The 18,353-nt window shown below is 39.7% G+C and overlaps 1 protein-coding gene across 2 annotated transcripts in view; it reads right to left on the bottom strand.

Moving 5' to 3' along the window:
• The window catches only part of NRP1 (neuropilin 1), a 109,551-nt gene that overhangs the window by 39,346 nt on the left and 51,852 nt on the right, over nucleotides 1-18,353 (bottom strand). For both annotated transcript variants that reach the window (XM_048952287.1, XM_048952288.1), the window contains exons 6-7: nucleotides 12,582-12,737; nucleotides 10,166-10,332 (exon numbers count right to left, since the gene is read on the bottom strand). In XM_048952287.1, the coding sequence (XP_048808244.1) occupies nucleotides 10,166-10,332; nucleotides 12,582-12,737 (323 nt within the window). The remainder of the gene's footprint in view (nucleotides 1-10,165; nucleotides 10,333-12,581; nucleotides 12,738-18,353) is intronic.

Raw genomic sequence — 18,353 nt, 5'->3', positions numbered from 1 at the left:
ATGCAAAGCTTTTCTACCAGACTTCCTCACATGTGAATAACCAGACTCTGGGTGGAAAACACTGAATTTTATCTATGTTTTCTTCTAGCATTTGTTTGCCAGCTACTATCCTGTTGTAATCAGAGGCAGAGGCTTGATCTGAAATGTATCTTGGCACTCTAAATGTAAGTACAATATTATACACGCATAAACACATAGGAACTGCCTCTACTTCTTCCTGTTTTGCAGCATACCTATGCTAATCATGTAGGAAGCTCATAAGTGAGGGTGTGATGTGCCATACGGAATTAAACCTCTGCTGTCTCAGACCAGAAAGATTTGACTGTGCAATCACAGATGCAGAGAAAGTGCCTCTGAAATCACTGGAATTTGCTACAAAGTTCGAGCTTTGAGTTTTCTATGTATACAGCAACAAAACGTGGAAAAAATGCCAGTGTCTACGATTTAATATTTTTTAAGCTTAATTTCACTGGGAATTGGAAAAGGTGTCCAACCTGTGTCACTTAGAAATATATGTATTTTCTTGTGATCAGTTTTCTCATCTGGGAAAATTGGTGCAGTCTCTTTAAATCAGTCAGTCATCCACGGGAGTCTGCATTCATTTATTCTCTGTTAAATGGAACTGTCAGTTTTGTTGCACCAAAATTCGATTTTCTATTTCATACACATTGTGTATGATGATTTTAATTTACTACTGGGTCACCAAACAAGTCACTGCTTTTTTTAAAATATGAGTTTTTGCTACTTTCTAGAGAAAATGTCAGGTAACTGCAGTCAGATGATGTGCGGAAGGGACTGTAAATGCTCAGAGAAAAGGGACTGACATGCCAAGATCATCTTGTTTGGTTCGTTTCTCATAGCTTCAGCTGTTGATGAAGTCCTTCTGAGGCAGGGATCTGGAAGACCTGCTGGTGAGTGCAGTGCTTTTGCATTTGGAAGAGTACAGGGATAGCAGAAGTGATGCACAGGTTGGTGACCACTCGGACAAAATCACAGAAACATCTGAGTTGGAAGGAACCCTCCCACAATGGACAGGAGCACCTACACTAGGTAAGGTGCTCAGAGCCCTGTCCAGCCTGACCTTGAGTGTCTCCAGGGATGGGGCATCCACCACCTCTCTGGGCAACCTATGCCAGTGCCTCACCACCCTTACTGTAAAAAACTTCTTCCTTATATCCAATCTAAATCTCCCCTCTTTTAGTTTGAAACCATTTCCTCTTGTTCTGTCACAACAGATGTTGCTAAAGAGTGTCTCCCCTTTTTCCTTATAGACTCCCTCTAGTGCTTCCCCTGTAGTGCTAAAGCAAAGCACTAGAAGATTGCTTCCTTTCCATTTCTGCCCTTTTCTCAGCAAAGCCTGCTCAGACTTCTGGGATCTCGTTTCCAGGGTTTCTTGGGCCAAGGAACGTGCCTGGTTTGTGTACTCCCACCCTGCCTCTCTAAAAGTTGCTCTATCTTTAGCCATGCAAAGGGCAAAGCCATTGATTTTTAAGTGCTGTGACTTTGTAAAATAAACACAGGATGTATTTTCTTAGTTAAGCATATCACTGAAAGGGGAAAAACCACTATGGACTGTTAATTTTTACAGCCTGATAACAGCATTTTAAAGTTGTTCTATGCTCTGTCAGCCCTCAACCCATAGTCTGAATTTAATAGGATTTGCAATGGAAGACCTGCTGCTTCCTTTGTTAAGGCTGAAAGCCACCTTAGTCTCCATTTCAATCATCTCTAACCTAAATATGACCAGTTAAAATATGCCTAGGTTTTATAAGCAACACGACAAATTAATCTTATCAGCAGCTTCAAAGGATCAACACCAGAAATGAATTTGGCCCAAAGTGTTCAATGCAGGAGGCTGCAGAGGAGAGAAAGACCAGACTGCACAGGTATCACCAGCTGCTGGGAGCTGCGTGCAAACAGGGCTGCGGAAGAGCCAGGCACTCCTGAAAGCAAAGGAACCCAACTTTGGCTTAACAATTTCTTGACTGTCAGCTGTGCTTTCTCTGCCTATAGGCTTTGTTTATCAGACAGCTATGAAGTTCCAGTGATGTTTTTTTAAAGAATTTTTTAAAGGCTTGAACAAAAATGTTAAAGCTGAAGCAAAAGTGGAAGTATTTCTCTAATGATATATATATGTATATACATGTGTATATATATATATATATATTTATTTTTTTTTTGTGAGAAGAAGATAAATTGCTTTCTGAAGGGAATCTATTTGCCACTTGGAAGAAATCTAATTTATCCTTCCACTATACCTATTTTTCTACTGCTGTGAAAATGTCACCTAATGGGCAGAACAGAATCAAACTGGGATACAGAAGCAGGATAACACAAGGGTAGGGGAGGCAAATGGCAGAAAATCCGGAGCGTGGATGCTGGGATGGGGAAGGACCCACAGGACTCATGAACTCTTCAGCCTCGTACTGCAGTGCAGGTGTGGAATGAGTGAATAAAACCACACAATCGTCTCTGCAAAGCACTCAGCAGTGCACCTATCATCTCCAGCCCGAGGTCAGCCCTGTGAGAGCAGAGACCTTTAGCTCAGTAACAACTCTGCTTATTATAACATGCCTCAGCTGTGTGTTCCTACCCAAGACTGTGTTTTTAGCCACTACATTTAGTCATTTAACTTCTAGCCTTGAGCTCTGCTTTCCCTGCAGCCCGACACCTGCCTGGTCTTGTAGATTAATTTATTTCTGCTGGACTTGGAAAAAAAATCTCCTTTTGAGATATCTTCCCTCACCTCTGTGTAAAGCACGGGCTCAGAGGAACAGACATGTTGTGGTGTGGGATAGGTAAGGCTGCCTCAGCCCACACAAGCTCTGCAGACCCTCCAGGAGAGCTCCCCTGCCAAGCAGAATGGCACAAACAACTGATTTTTTGCATTCATGGCAGTTAAAAATATCATTGAGCAATATCAAATGGTTTGAGTCAAGCTAAACACATGAGCATGATTGGGAAGAAAAAAGAAGAATCATTCTGTTTCTAATGTTTTCAAGCAACTTTAATTTCTGTGAAAGAAAGTAGAAGAAAAAAGTGCTTTCATTAAAAAAAAAAACAACAAAAAACATTTAGTTTAAAAACATATTTAAAGGTTTTAATTTCTTTGCCTCCTGAAATGAACTATTTTGTGGAAGTGAGATAAATTTACAAGATTATTTTAGTAGCTGCTGATTCAGTGCTTTTGCTGGACTCATTTTTAATTTGCTACCTCAGCTCTAAAGGGCCATCTGTCTTGCAGCCATTGAGGGGATGTAGGGCTGGACTGGGAAGTGGATGCATAGGTAATTACGGAGTTATATACAAACTGCTCAGATCTCTGCATAATGGATCCCCTGAAAGAAGTGCAACTATTATAATGATTAGGCTGGTGGTGGAGACTCGGAGGGGCTCTGCTTCTGCTGCTCCACCATATGCTGCATGCAGGATTGCTCGAAGCCACGCAGGACTCCCCTCTGTACCTGGGCTGATGCAGAAACATGTCAGTGGGATGCAGCAAGGCTTTTCCTCTAAACAGCATTTTGCACCTGCACTTCTGGAGCAAAAAGGCTGCCAGTGGTTGCACACAGCACTCTGAGCATACCTCCAGCCTCCCCAGAGTGATAAATCTATGGCTGGGAACTTTGTGGTACTAAAATAGCTCTTAAAATCTTTTGAATAACAATAAAAAACAACAACAACAAAAAACTTCACGCTTTGCAGGGCCCTTTTAGTTCTCCCTCTCCCTCTTGCCTAATTTCAGTACTTGCCTTTGAGAAACTGTACCATTTATTCCCATGTCACAGTAAATAAAGGTACGAATGCATCCTGCTGGGTCAATTAACCCCGGTTCTGCACTGTGTCACAGTCTGTACTGGCTGTGATTTCCAGAAAGGAATATTCTTTTGTCATTCTTTGCCCATGTGCAAACACATGTTAAGACTATAAGATAACTGTAACACTCTTCCACATAAAGCTAACTCTGCTTTTTGTAATTGCTGAAGTACAGTTATGAACTGTAAAATGACATGAACCAAATACATGACTTGCATTCTGAAGTGGTAGGGAAGACAAAGGACTGGCAGGTTTTGTGCTTTCATGTCAGTGTGCTCCCTAATGATGGGCAAGCCCTGCCATGAAGCCTCTGAGCCTCAGCTCTCAGGCAGTCCTTCAAAGGCCAGAAGTGGGTTTCCCAGGTTTCCCATTATTCTATGCAGACATATGATGTACTACACTGCAATATCAAACTCCAAAAGAAGCAGAAATAATAGCAGTAGAAGCAAAGGCAGTGTTGATTTGCACTTCCTTGAGCTTTCACGTGAAATATTTAGATAAGCTCGCTCAGGAAAGTCAACCTGAGCAGCTGCCTGATGTAAGAATAAACCTGTTACTGAAACAAATGTGCTGTGCAGAAGCAATATAAATACTGACTGCATTTTTAAGTGAATACCTGATAAGGAGATAGGCTATGACACTGATGAAAGGTCGAGACACCAAATGATAAACTGTGATTATTTTCAGAAGTGCTGCAGGAATAAATCTATATTAATCTATATACCAGTTTACATCAACGGTGCATGTTTCTGTGTTTCACTTACAAAGGAGCAAGTAATGAAGAAGGTAGGTTACTGCAAATTTAAAGGAATGAAGACAAATGTGGAAGAAAAATTCCACCTCAGAGGTCCCTCTCATTCTTGTGAAGCACTGTATACATGGAAGTGTTTTAAATCAATGGAAGTATATTTTCCTTGCATGGGAGAGTTTGTGTTAAATAAACAACTGATATTTCAATCAGTGGAGGCGAGGGGATCCCCCAGGTTGCTTTGTGAGGAGGCCCGTTTGTACTCCAGAGACCTCACTGCTGCAGGATGCAGAAGGATAGTTTTACACCGGGTCGGCTGCTGTTTTTAGGGCTGGCTGGGATGGAGGATGGCCCTGTGCAAGCCTGGGTGCCCGAGGCATGATGCTGGGAGGAAGTCTGAGTGGCAGGCAGGGATCTGGGCAAGCAGGCTGGGATCTGGGAGCCTTCTGGGCCAGACCTGCTCTCTGCAGGCCTCCAACCTGGCCATTCCATTGCTCCGCTGGAAAACCTAGTACACAGATTTGGACCGGATTAACCATTTGTGTCATGTTAGCCAGAATGCACAATATGGAATTCATCGTAGTGTATGACCCTGTGTCAGCTGCAGAATGACAGATAATACCCAATCCAGAGTATAACGTCTATTTATGTTAACCCTCTGTTAACCTTTTGGAACAAATCTGAACTAGCAGAGTGTGTTTATACCAGATTAGTGCCTTTTGTCTTGTGGCTGCAAAGTTTTGATCTGGTTCTAGATTCTTAAAGCTGGATTTATGGTTTTGTTGAACTCCAGTCATAATACGAACTGAAGATGTTGTGCAAACACATCTTTGCTATCTGGGCAAGCTGGGGGTCAATGAGTGACAAATGATGCCACCCAGAAACTATCACTCAGCTCGGTGGGAGCATAAAGATTCGTGCCATAAGCATTAGGAGAAAGATTTTGTCAGAAAGCACACAGATGCTGCAGTAAAAGTACCCAGAAGGTGTTGCTCCTTGTGGGTTTGAAAACCCACATCATTATGAGAATTGATGATAGCACAAGTTCCAGTGACCCTGTTAATAGGCAATCAGTTTCCCGTCAAAACCACACACACATGGGGCTCAAGTATCTGCCTACAGCCCTGCCCATGTGGGCCACTGCCACCACCCATATGGCCTAGAAATGCAAAGGATTTCCATGCACGGCACCTATGGCTCCTGCTCCAGGGCTTCAAAGGTAAGATGCAGAAAGTTCCCTAATTGCAAAGATTTCACGTACTGCCTGTTCAGATGTGCGTAAACATAACTGCCATTCTTAAATGCAAACATTAAATCTACTCTGTAAAAGCACAATTACTGCTGCCATGGCAGAAATCAGTTGTCCCTTTTGAAGGAATGCCTTGAAAATGCAATCATAAAATCCCTGCACGTTATGGATTTCATTAACATTGTACTCCCCTAGGATTCCCAATTGCACAATAACAGCAGTTCTTTAAATTTTAAATACCACAGACAGGAACAGTTTCACTAAAACCAGATGTGAAACCCTTGTGCTGGCCTTCTTACTGGTTCTAAGTACTGAAACTGGCTGGTAATTGATACCTATTAACATGTTTGTTGTTCAGATTACAGAAATGGAAACACTATACTATTTTTCCTGTGAAAGGATACGTTAATGAGGGACAATGACTTACAATGCAATGTCAGTACTCTGCTCTTGATTAAATTAAAGGGTTGGGTTTTTTTTTATTTATTTTAAATTATGCTATTTCACACTGTCAGGCAGCTGAGTGTATAAAACCTCAGTGTAATAAACAGGGATGTTTAGCTTAAGTTTGAAGAGCTAATAACATTCCATATGACAATAAACTAACTTTATGCTTATTTTTGACAACCTTTGTCTCATGCATATCTTTAGTCTGTTCATATTAGAAAATCCACAGACTTTATTAATGTGATTTTAAAGAAATTCAATCTGGAGTGACTCTGTTTCTGATTATGGAGTCACTCCAAATCTCGAGCCAGTTATTTTAAAAAGTGTGTTTGAGGGTTAAAAAAAAAAAAAGGAGAAGGTACCACGCAGACTGATGGTATGACCGTGCTACTGATATTTTGAATCTAAGCTCTGACATTTACTTCAAAACAAGAAAGGAGTGGACATACAGCTTTCATTTTGCAGAGCCTGGCAATCAGGCAGCACTCAGATGCGCCCAGGAGCTCGTGCTCTGTCAGCCACAAAGGAGCCACCCAGTTTTTCTACCAAAGAATGGATTTCACGTTCACAGATGGAATTCATGCAAATCCATTGCTAACAGCAAGCCAAAGCTATTTTCCTAATTATTTTCAGTGAAATGGTCCAAAAGACGTCAACACCTCAAAGGAGACAATCATATCACATGCCCTCTAGACGTCCTCTGTAGATACCAATCTCCCTTTGCTGATACTTAACTGAGGTTTTCTGTTTCTTTTGTCTTAGCAAAAACATTAACCTTGAAGGGAGGGGTAAAAGGAAGGGAAAGGAGAACTATAATATTTCCCTTATACAAAAAATGATACACGAAGGAAATTACTATTTGGAGCTGAATTTTCAAGCTGTTTTGCCCACGTATAATTGTACATATCTCAAATATATGCCCTAGTTGTATATGCGTATTGGCAGTTTAAAGGCAGACATTGCTACTTAACCAGCTGCAGTGTGTGCAGGTATGCAAACCTGCAAACGTGAACTGATTAATGAATAGTAAGATACATAAAATCCCTAACTCTCAGGCGATGGCATAAAGGCAGAAATTTTCACTTTGAAAGTTTCAAGTTCAGCATTGCTGTATACTTCAGCTTGTTTTTTCCCACTGAATATTTTCCAGAGGTCTTGCAGCGTCCCACAAAAATCTGTTTACGTTGTACTGCACAAAAGCAAAAACTGTGTAAATGACTAATTTACAACAGCATACAGAACCACATAGAACAAAGTGATCTCAGTCCTTCATACACAAGTGCCTCCCTCCTTTTAGAAAATATTATGATTTTTTTTCAATGGGTAATTTCAGAGTGTTTTATTAGTTGCATGTCCTTGGTTGTTTGTCTGTAAGCTCTTATGGATATGAACATCTGTTCCTGCAGATATTTGTGTAGAGGAAACATGGGCTTTCATTACCATATCCAGATACAAACTCGCAATACGCGCTCGCTGCCAATGGTATCAAGCCTTTGTAGATGGCTTTTCCCATGCACAAGGACACTGCTACCAAGGTACTTGGTGGTCTGAAGTACTTAGCATCCATTTGAAGACTGTCAGTTAACTTTAACAGGAGAGCATCAAGAATGCTTGGAGGCTTGAATTATCAATGAGTGTTGAATTAAATGCTAATAAATAAATAATTATAATTCATGTCCTTCTCACACAAATGGAACCAAAGATGTGTTAAGCCATTGTACACTGAGAAAGGCCAGAGGATGGCAAGTCCCCAAACTATGGTTGCTTCTACTACGCAGACAATGAATGGTAGGATAATGAGACACTACACAGGATGAGTGGAATGATTAACAGTTCTGCAGCATGTATAAAGCACACATAGTCAACACAATGAATCTGCAAGTAGTATTTTGTAGGCTTGATCCTGCAAACACAACCTATCTCCACTGTAAAGACTGCTACAGTTCTGGCACAAAGTCTGCCTCAGGGCTGCTTGTACTCTCATAATGGTTTTTGGGCACTGTTCTAGCACTAGAACACTCCGGGAAGTGGTTCATGCTGCCTTTTTCAAATCAAGGGCTTGGTGAAGTAGGTGAGAACTGTGGCTTGAGCAGGACAGCATACAAATAACCACCAACTTCTTGACTGATGGGGTAGCTGAAAGCAGCATAAAGGTGCTCTAAATTTTGTTTGGTGATTGTTTCTGCCCTGGGCACTCTGTTTTGTGGCAAAACACAAGGGAGGGTGAGAAATTTCTGGTTAGGAGGCTTGAGGTACCCTTACTGTTTTAAGCATAAATCCCCGAGTGGCTTGGATTCTGTTAAGCATTTGTTATTAAAGAAGTTAATAGTTAAAAAAGTCCTTTGAAATTTTTTCTAAGAAAGGCCTAGTTCTAACTGAAAGGATTAAGCTATATGTATATGTATATGGTCATCATAACTTACTAAAGTTAATAAGCACATAGAACACATGAATGAGATTTGACAAGCTTTCTTGTTTTGATTATCCAGCCATAAATGTGGAAGAGACAGTAGAAAAGAAGGAAATAATAAAAAAAAAGCAGTGGCCCTCTGACCAGATGAAACACATGGACTTTGATTCTGATGCATTCCATCCTTTTTCTACAAGCATTCCACGGATTTCAAGCAGCAATGATTAATAACAAGCCTAGCACTTAGAGAAGAGTAGGGAGATTTTAATATTTATTCCTAAGTAAAGAAGAAGGATCAAAAGATTTTTTTTTGCCTCTCTGAAGCCTGATTAGGTCCATCAACAAGAGCTCAGGATGTGTAGGGGCCCCCAGGCAGGACACCTGAGAGTCCCATTGTGTGCCAAGGATCAGAAATGAAAGATTTCCCCTTCTTTCCCTCCTTTACTAACTACTGCTCAACACGTTTTTAAGCTCTCTTGCAGACAGCAAACCTCACAGGAAACACTGATGTGAACATTCTTATTGACAGCTAATGAGACCTTTTTTATATGTCAGTTAGCAGTTTCCTATAGAAAACAACAGGAGCAGGAGAAATGTTTCAAATACATGAACAAACTTTCAATATTTGTAATATTAATCTAATATGCATGAACCTTTCTCGTTTTATTTATTTCTTAATTTATTTTTAACAGAAGAAAAGAAAACTAGATCACAACTAAGGAGTCAACCTACATAATCAAGGTAAATCAGTATTCTTCACCTAATGAAATAAATATTGGTGTGCTACTATAGTTTATTATTTGCATACAGTAACTCATACAAACAACTTTAACCTGTTCAGGGATCGTGCACCATGAAAATAAGGACCTGCAACAACCTTCAGTGGACCCACTGACCTCAAGGAAGCTCTTCATGGGGACAAGTGTTTGCAGGATTGCTATTGCTCCTGTCCCATCAGAGCAAAGCTGAGGCAGGCAATCGTGCTAAACACTGCTTTGCTTAAGGATGTGGAAGAACTGCCACTAGACAGATACCAGTAAACTCACCTTCTGCTTAAGATAGTCTAGAAAGGACCTGAGTCTTCTGAGGTGAAATCTGAGTGCATGAAAACACCATGCCATATTAATGCTTAACTATAATCAGCTTGAGACATAGCACATGCTCAGTTTACTGCGACATTCCACTTTAAGTGCATGTTAAACTAATAATGACTTTTCCACTAAACCAAAATCTGCTATTTGTGCCCAGAAGACTGAAAAACAATAGAAGGGGGAAGCAGAAGAATTAATCTTCCTGACCTTTTTTTTTTTTATAGCTCTGGGAGTCAGTTTTTCTGTGTGTTTAATAGGGAATGCGAACTATTCACTTGCAGCGATTCTTAGATTATGCAGGACTACTTCACACTACTGTATTATTTTCCTTTTTCTTTTGCATTCTTTGCATTCAGTAAACTCCATCAGGTATCAACAATATCTTTAAAGCATTATCTTTTTACCTGTATCCATTCTCTGACAGAATCTTCCCCTGGGGTCCATCCATTTTCAGGATAATTTAGCCGGGACCTTTCTGAAGACCAGATAGCACTGTACTGGGAGGAGACAGTGATTTGATCAGAGTGAATTTCTCCTGACTCCATACCTAGTGGTTCCATGCACTGGAAATCTGAAGAAAAATAAATTACCATCATTACTATGGTCAGGTTTTTGGATTTATTTTTATGTGACTTTGAATTCTTTAGCAACTTTAAGTGAAGCAATATGGAACTTGTGGTGCCATTCTTAATATTGTCATTCAAGTTGCCATGGCAATTCCTACAATAATAATGCCATACAAATATTTTTAGACCAGTGTTGTAGTCATTTCAGGATAGGACAATAGAATTTTCTTTTCTACAGCAGCAGAGGCACTTCTGTAAATTCACAATATAAAACAATGTATGTTCAACCCATAATTATGCACAAAGCCAGGAAAGACAAACTAGATGACTGTACAAAATAATTCAATTTTAGAACTACATATATACTCCAGTACAAAAAGTATAAAATGTTTCAAAATGTTATTAAAATTGCAGCAGTTCTCTTTTGATCCTGGACACTGGAAGGAAACAGACCAACAAAATTTGAATCCAGTTCAGAAGAGTATTGACACAAAGGAATCACCACCTCTTCTGTAATGTGCTGCATTTTTAATGAGTTGACCATTTCCATCCAGTCTCTTTCTATACACACAAAAATTACCTAGATAACTTAGAATCATATATATACCTTAGATAACTTAGAATTGACAATGTTGTCAATATTGGGAGCTCAAAGGCTGATAGTGCATGGAGTCTAAATTCTCTCACTCTTCAGAAATACTACTGTTGAAGCAACAGAGACTAGTGGCTTTAGATGGATCCTCACACCCAGCTGCATATGGACCTTTGTCAAAGGCTTACCACCTTATTGCAAGGGCAAAAGAAAAGAGCATATGCCTGCACTACAGTTTGGGGAATTAATCACTGATAGCTTAAGACAAAAGGCCAGCACACGAATTTGAAAGAAAGAACTTCATTTCCAACAGAGAGGTGGGTGCTTAGCCAAAGGCTTCAGAACCACTAGATACTGTTGGCTGGATTCAGTACTGAATTCAGGACTGAGATGCATTTTCATGATAGTATGGGAAACCTGATCTGCTGCTGATTCTGATTCATCTCATATGTTGAACAAATGCAAACTTGAGTTTTGAGATGTACAGCTCACTTCTTTTGGGCATTCGACCCAAAAAGGAGGATAACTGAATTATCAGCTTTGCTGGTGAAATCACATTCTCCATGGTGTACCAAGCATTTCCCCCTTTTTGTGCTGCTAAAGAACATTAGAGGCCTTTGCTGAGGTATTGAAACTGTAGCATGTTAGCATAAGTCTTCTTAGGTAAGACTTCTTACATCAGTGTTAATCCTCTTCTGTTCAGAATCAGAAGGCCACTACAAAGGACCCAAGGCATGATAGGTCAGAGTCATATTAAAATATCTGAAAAGGAGATGTCCAGTTTGATGGATGCTTTCCCATCCATGCCAGTTGGGTATGTCCTGTTACCTCCTGCTGGCTATGAATGTACAAGGAAGAAATTGAAGATGCAAAGCAGAGAAAAGGTGGGGAGAAACTGGAATAATTTCTCTTTGTCAATTTTTCCTTTGTTCTGTCTTTGATTAAACAACTACATCAACTCTGAATCTGCACAAAACTCAGTCACAGAATGGAGAGAGTTTGATTTAAAGTGTGTATTTTATCATGTAACAAAGCAAGGAAATCTGCAAGGACATAACATAACATAGCCCATTATTTTCCTGCATCTCCCTCTCTTGATTTCATTCTCTGTCCAAGCAGCAAGCACGAAAATGAGGCAACTGGGAGAAAAATAATAGACAGAGAACAAAGCTTAGGTAGCTTATGAAATGGTTTAACAAGTGCATGTATATTAAATGGGTTCTTTTTATTCATGAAATCAATCGTCAAAGCTTATTCCACATAATAAAAGAAGGCTTTGGATAGTGCGTTCATTGTACATGCTTCATTGTTTTAATGCAACTGTTCAATTGCTCAGCATTCCTGTGTTTCCTTGGTCAGCAGAGGCTTTAATAACTGTTTCAACTTCCTGGCAATACTGAGGAATAAGGCTGTCAGAGGAACTCTGCTTCTTGCACATTTTTTTCAAAGTGTAGCTGGTCTTAAAGAAAAAAAAAAAAAACAAAGATAGGAAAAAGGAAAAAAAAAGAAGGAAAAAAAAGCAGGACAGCAAAACAGAACCAACCCTCCCCTATCATCTTATTTATTTAAGGTTTCTTTAAAGTTTCATGCAACACCTGGTGTGCAAGAAGACATAACAGAGAATATTTTCCAAGAAGCTCTGCAGGATGCATAAATACTGACCTTCCAATACACTGCTCTGCGACACGCTGTAGTTTGCTGAAAATCCCTCTTTTGCTATTGCACTGTCAGTGTAAAATACCATTGAAAGAATCCCTGTTGAAGAACGGACGCGGCCTGGGTTGTTCTGCCCACAATAACGTCCTATGTGCGGGCCAACTGCAAAGAGACAGAGTACAATGGTAAACGAGCACTTCTACTACAACAATAGATGATGCTACAATAGCCTCCTACAGAGATTCCCTCAGCAGGAGTAAGTGAAACTCCACAATAGCTTAAAATAACAGCCTCATCAATAACTTAGCAATGAACAATAAATTGCTTATCCTGCCCCAATAGTCTTGCTTCTAAAATGTTCCAGATAGCACTCCATAAAACCTCAGAAAACATAAAGAATCAGGATTTCAAAATGTGTCCTTAAGGTGCACAGAAAGGGTAACGATGCACAAAATTACACGTACAAAACAGCAGAACTATTTTCCAAAGAGTGACTGAAGCACCTATTTATGACAAGGACATTGGAATGGCCTGATTTGCCCACATAGCCTACAAGATGCTGAACATTCTTAGCTCTGGTAAAAGTGCAAACAGCATCTTTCAGGATTTCTGCCCAATACTGCAGCCAATCTCTTAATTTTAGAGCAAATTTAGAAAAACATTTTTGTACTCGTATTGAGCCCAAGACCAAATTCTCTTTTTCCCTTCCTATTTAGACCTTCAGCACATCCTCATGGATCTTTCACTTATATACTCAATACTAAATAATACTGTAGAAGAATTCAGGTGGAAAATATTAATCCATTCAACAGTGGAAAGATTTCTTAAGTGGAACTCCTTGTCACAGAACAAGTACACATACATGATTTCTTTTAGTGTTCATAACATATAAACTGGTTCCTGCAATTTTTTTTTTGGCTTTCCTATGCAGGGAGAGAATCTTTTCCCTTAATTACGCTACTCAAATCACAACCAACATATGCAGTCTTCTAACTCTTGAGCATTCACTACAGCTAGGCTGTTGAGTACTGACACATCTCTGCTTACAAACAATAAGAAAAGATAATGTTAAACCCATGCACGGAGTCAATAATAAAAATAATGGTATGAAATCATTCTAATGCTTATACCACTGGCTTTTTAGACTTAAATTAACACCTTGTCATTTCTTTAGGAACTTCATTTAACATTCAATTTAAATTATAAAATGTTTATATATACTAATTATTCACAGTTCAAAGAAAATCCTCAGCTAACATCATTTTATAGTCATTTGTTGGCATTTTTCAACAAGTAAAACAGTTCCAGCTTGAAATAACTTTATTTTGTAAGCTACACACTTCTGTAAGGCTCTTGAGTTGCCAGAAAGAGGGAGTTCATATGATATAGCTTTTGCTGCCAGCATATATATTTCAACCCATATTCTGGACATAATCTTCACTTGCTTTGGAAATCCCAGGGCATTTTGAGTAGCTGCCAGTCCAGTCTTTTTTCACCAGCATTGTTCATTGTCATGCTGATAGACTGAAACACCCTGTACAGCACATGAGTTGGATTCCCTCTCATTCTAGAAATAATAAAGCTGAAGAGTTTTATTATTTGGAGTGACGAAGTTATTCTGGAGTGTCACAGTTACTGTCTTTTTTAAAAAGACAAAATTATACCCCACTTCAGGCTCCAATTGTGTCACTGGTAGTATATATATATATTTAAAAATTTTGCATGTGCACACGGCTCTGGCACTGCTCTTTCCTATGATGGCCTTTTGACATTACAGCTGCTGATCTTGCTCTGAATCAAAATAGGGAGGATAAGGCCACCATGTTAGGGCACTCTGAGCCTCCCTCCTCCCATTTCCTGCAGGGAAGCCTCTTTGAAATGACAAACAGAAGAGAACTTTGTTTAAAGCAGACAGGCTTTAAGAGTCCGCATGACTCACTGGTTTATAATTTTTAAGACACATTCACTAATTCTGCATTTCAGTCTTCTTCAAATTGGCACTGTTATCACAGTACTATCCCCTTTGCTAGCTGTGTAGATGAAGAGGCAAAAACTTGCAGAACATGACAAAGAGGTATTGAATTTTTTGCACAGCATGTAAACCTCAGTGTTTGGAGCTAATATGGTATTGATCTAAGCAGAAATTGATCAAATAGAGATTCTTACTCTTCTTACATAAATAGCTAATGCAATTAAAATCCTCCTTGTTCCTATTCAACTCTTGATGACTTTTGAATGACGGTAAATTGACACGTTTCAGGTGTCACCACATGAAACAAATGCAGCATGGGGAACACTGAGCACTCATCCAGGGAAAGGCATTGCTGACTGCTTAAGACTATGCCACTGTTTTTTGTGCTGTCTTCCTGACCGTTCTCTGCAAGCTGAGACGGGTTTTCATAATGGACCAGATATAGCTACAGATAGGAATTTCAGGCTAGCAGGTGCTGAGAAGTCATTAGGCCCAGAAAGCTCTTTGCAGCCTGTGCCTGTAGACAATCAGGTGACTTGCAGGCATCCTGCAGGATGGTGTACTCCAAATGTGAGCCACTTGGAGATGTTCTCACACAAGGTCACTTCCACATTACCTGCAGAACAGAGGCATTTTTGTGAGCCAGCTACTTCACTGACTGCCCATGCTCTAGCTATTTCTGGGGCCTCAGCATGATACGATAGAATGGAGACCCAAGTTACTTCCAGACTAAAAGACTGAGGGGTAACTAAGAAAGCAGTTCCACAAGCTTTAGGGCTACATTAAAAAAAAAAAAGGCAAATAAAAAAAAGGCAAATAAAAAACCTGTATTAAACTACTAAAATATCAGACAAAATGTTATATTAACCAGTGCTTTTATTGGATTTTAAAAAGCTTATGAAAGTGTGCTAGTGTACTGCAAACAGTATTTTCACAGCAATGTGATTGTTATTGACAAAACATTTGCACATAATTTAGGATGCTAAAGAGAAAACAACTGAAAAATGAGTTTTGTTCTCACAGTCCACTAGTCACACTGAGCTTGCATACACTGAAATCTTAATGGCTTCTCATAAGAATGTAGAATGTAACCATAGCTGAGGAGAAAAACCCAGATTAATAGCAACCTTCATTTGCACTGATGTAAACAACTGCAGTGAAGCCTTCTGTTTTGCTCTGTAACTCAGTGGTATTGACTGAAGCAGCAATGCTTAGCCTGTGGTTCTCAAACCATACGTAAAGTTCTTTAAATTATTTTTGAGCACCTACTAGATAGTCCATAGAGCTTCAAAGAACGCTGCATGATGAATAGATGCAATTCATCACTTGAGCTAGCCCTCATTTTGAGTGGGCTATTTTTCTTCCAAACCATCAATGGGGTGTTCTCGGCCAAGGCTGACTGAGGTATATTTGTGCCTTGGCCAAAGACATCTTTGGTGTCTAGTTTATCAGTGTGAAATCATCTGTTTCTACTCTGTCATCTACACTCTTCTGCTCCAACTTTACTCATTTCTGTCTCCCAACCATGGTTCTTTTTCTGTATTGTATTTGCAAAATGCACCTGTAGTTCCCAAATATTCTCTGACAGGACTTGTTTCACTTCAAGCTCTCTTTTAACAAAGATACCAAAGGGTGCCCTTGGCATACAGTTACGTGGAAAGAAAATGCCATGCTCGAGGCATTCCTGAATGCCTACCATTCCCCTCCTGAAACAACAGAACACTTAAACTAGTGCTTAACTTCAGACCTGTAAGTGTCCTCAGCGAATTCCTTTTGAAGTCAGTCTAACCACTCATGTGCTCTGAAAATAAGCACTTGTTTTGCAGAATCAAGTCACAGGTATTCAGCCTCAGCCAGATTCCATCTAGTAGAAGGATAACCAGGGAGGCTGAGGACTACAATCATAGCAGAGCATTTCAGAATTAACTTCTTTGTGAATGGTTCCTATGGCTGCTAGAAAATTTTCTGAAAAATAATTGTTTTCCATCAAAAAAATTTTAACAATGGAGAAGCAAAATATACATGAAAGCATGTTTGATAAATTTTAGTTAACAGAAATAACAGAATTTCTTGAAAACAGCAAATTCATCTTCTGTTGATTCTTAGTGCTTGTAACCAAATTCTAGAGTGAAAGCACACAACTCACAAGGACTTTTACCTGACTTAGGTACCTAAAGTTTATAAGTGAGTTAGTGATTCACAGCTCCCAGAATAGCCAATGAGATAAGCAACTCCAGAGGAGCATTACCCGGACCCTACAGTAGATGTCTGAGACCAGGACCAGAGTGAGGTCCTGTTCTCTGCTTTGAACAGTGGGACTGGCAGTGTCCAGCTCACACACTGACACTTGCTTTTCAGGGAACACCTGCTTTTACAGTGGAGCAGCATGTACAGGGGATGCCCACCTCATTCTCACCTGGATATAGCCATGACAGTTTCCATCAAACTGCTCTTTGTGTTGTATTAAAAAAAAACAACTAATCATATCTACAAAACAGAGATGTTCTGCTTGGATCTGGGGAATTGAACTGAAGGATATACTTTTTTTGAAAAAAAATTTTTTTAAATAAAAGTTTATAGTAAAATGAAAAAAAAGAAATTGAAACTTCTTTCTTGTGCGTTTGTTTCCTCTAAGTCCAGCTGTCTGCCCTATTATTAGAGCTAGACATCCTTCTACTCTGTTTATATAAGTGCAGTGTAATGAGGGCTTATCCTCTACCACAACCGGGAGTGTGAGCAGTAACACAGTTCAGCAAAGAAAAATAGCTTTCTCCTGCATGTCCATATCAGGAAGTTAAGGTGGTCAGGGAGCACCCTCTGGACCTGTGTTCAGTGGCCAGAGGGTGCTCCCAGGAGCAAACCATCCAGAGTGACACAGCTTGCTCCCAGATGGCTCCTCCCTCTGAAGCAGGATAGCTGCATTCAATGTGCCATCCAGACCTGCTGCTTTTCAAACCATGCTTGGGAACTGCTGGGGAAAGCGTTGGCTGAAGTGGGTGAAAAACCACGTAAGGGAGTATTATCTAACATTTTTCAGAAATGTACTATTTCCACATGGATATAAATTAGATTTATGTTGACTTCCTTATTACCTGGAGATCTCTTTTTGATACCTGGAAACTTTCAATCTCTATCTACAGTTTACAGTCAGGTCATCCCAGCAGTTTCCTGTGTCTGCTTTGCTCTTTGCCTGAAATAGTTCTTCTCCCTCCCAAGTACTCTTCCTGTGACGTGTGTATCACATGAACAAACACATCCTCTTCATCTTTGTTAAGTTAAACAAGAGAGCCTGACCTCTGGCTGAGGAGCATCCTACACTGCGATGATGTAGCAAATGTTTCCCTACAGTGCCACAAGCTACAACAGTATGGATCTAAAGAAATGCTTTTTTCTAGTCTACAAATTCAGCTGAATATTTACAAACATCTAAGCAGCCTTACTGGACGTCACGAGCAGTTTGGATTTAGACAGTTTGTGAGGGAATTGGAAGGCAGATAATGCCTGTTCTTAATTGCACTTCAATATGGCTCAGTCATTTTCTTGAACCAGGAAATTACTTTGCTTTGAAACCCTCTGACACCAACAATAATGCCTCTTTTTTTTTGGCGTTATATTGCACAAATTGATTGACCGGATCATCTTTTCACGTATCACTTGAAATCCAAGCTCTACAGGAATTCAGCTTGAAAGGATTTGGCCTATGTACAAATAAAACTATTATTAAATGTTCCAGACATCATTATTATATTCTACAATGCTGTTTTCCTAACTGAAGCATTAAATACTACTTGCAGTTACTGTCATGG

This window comes from Lagopus muta, chromosome 7 (genome assembly GCF_023343835.1).
Source record: "Lagopus muta isolate bLagMut1 chromosome 7, bLagMut1 primary, whole genome shotgun sequence".
Taxonomy (NCBI): Eukaryota; Metazoa; Chordata; class Aves; order Galliformes; family Phasianidae; genus Lagopus; species Lagopus muta.
The sequence above is the reverse complement of the archived record's forward strand: the minus strand, read 5'-3'. Positions and strand labels throughout refer to the sequence as shown.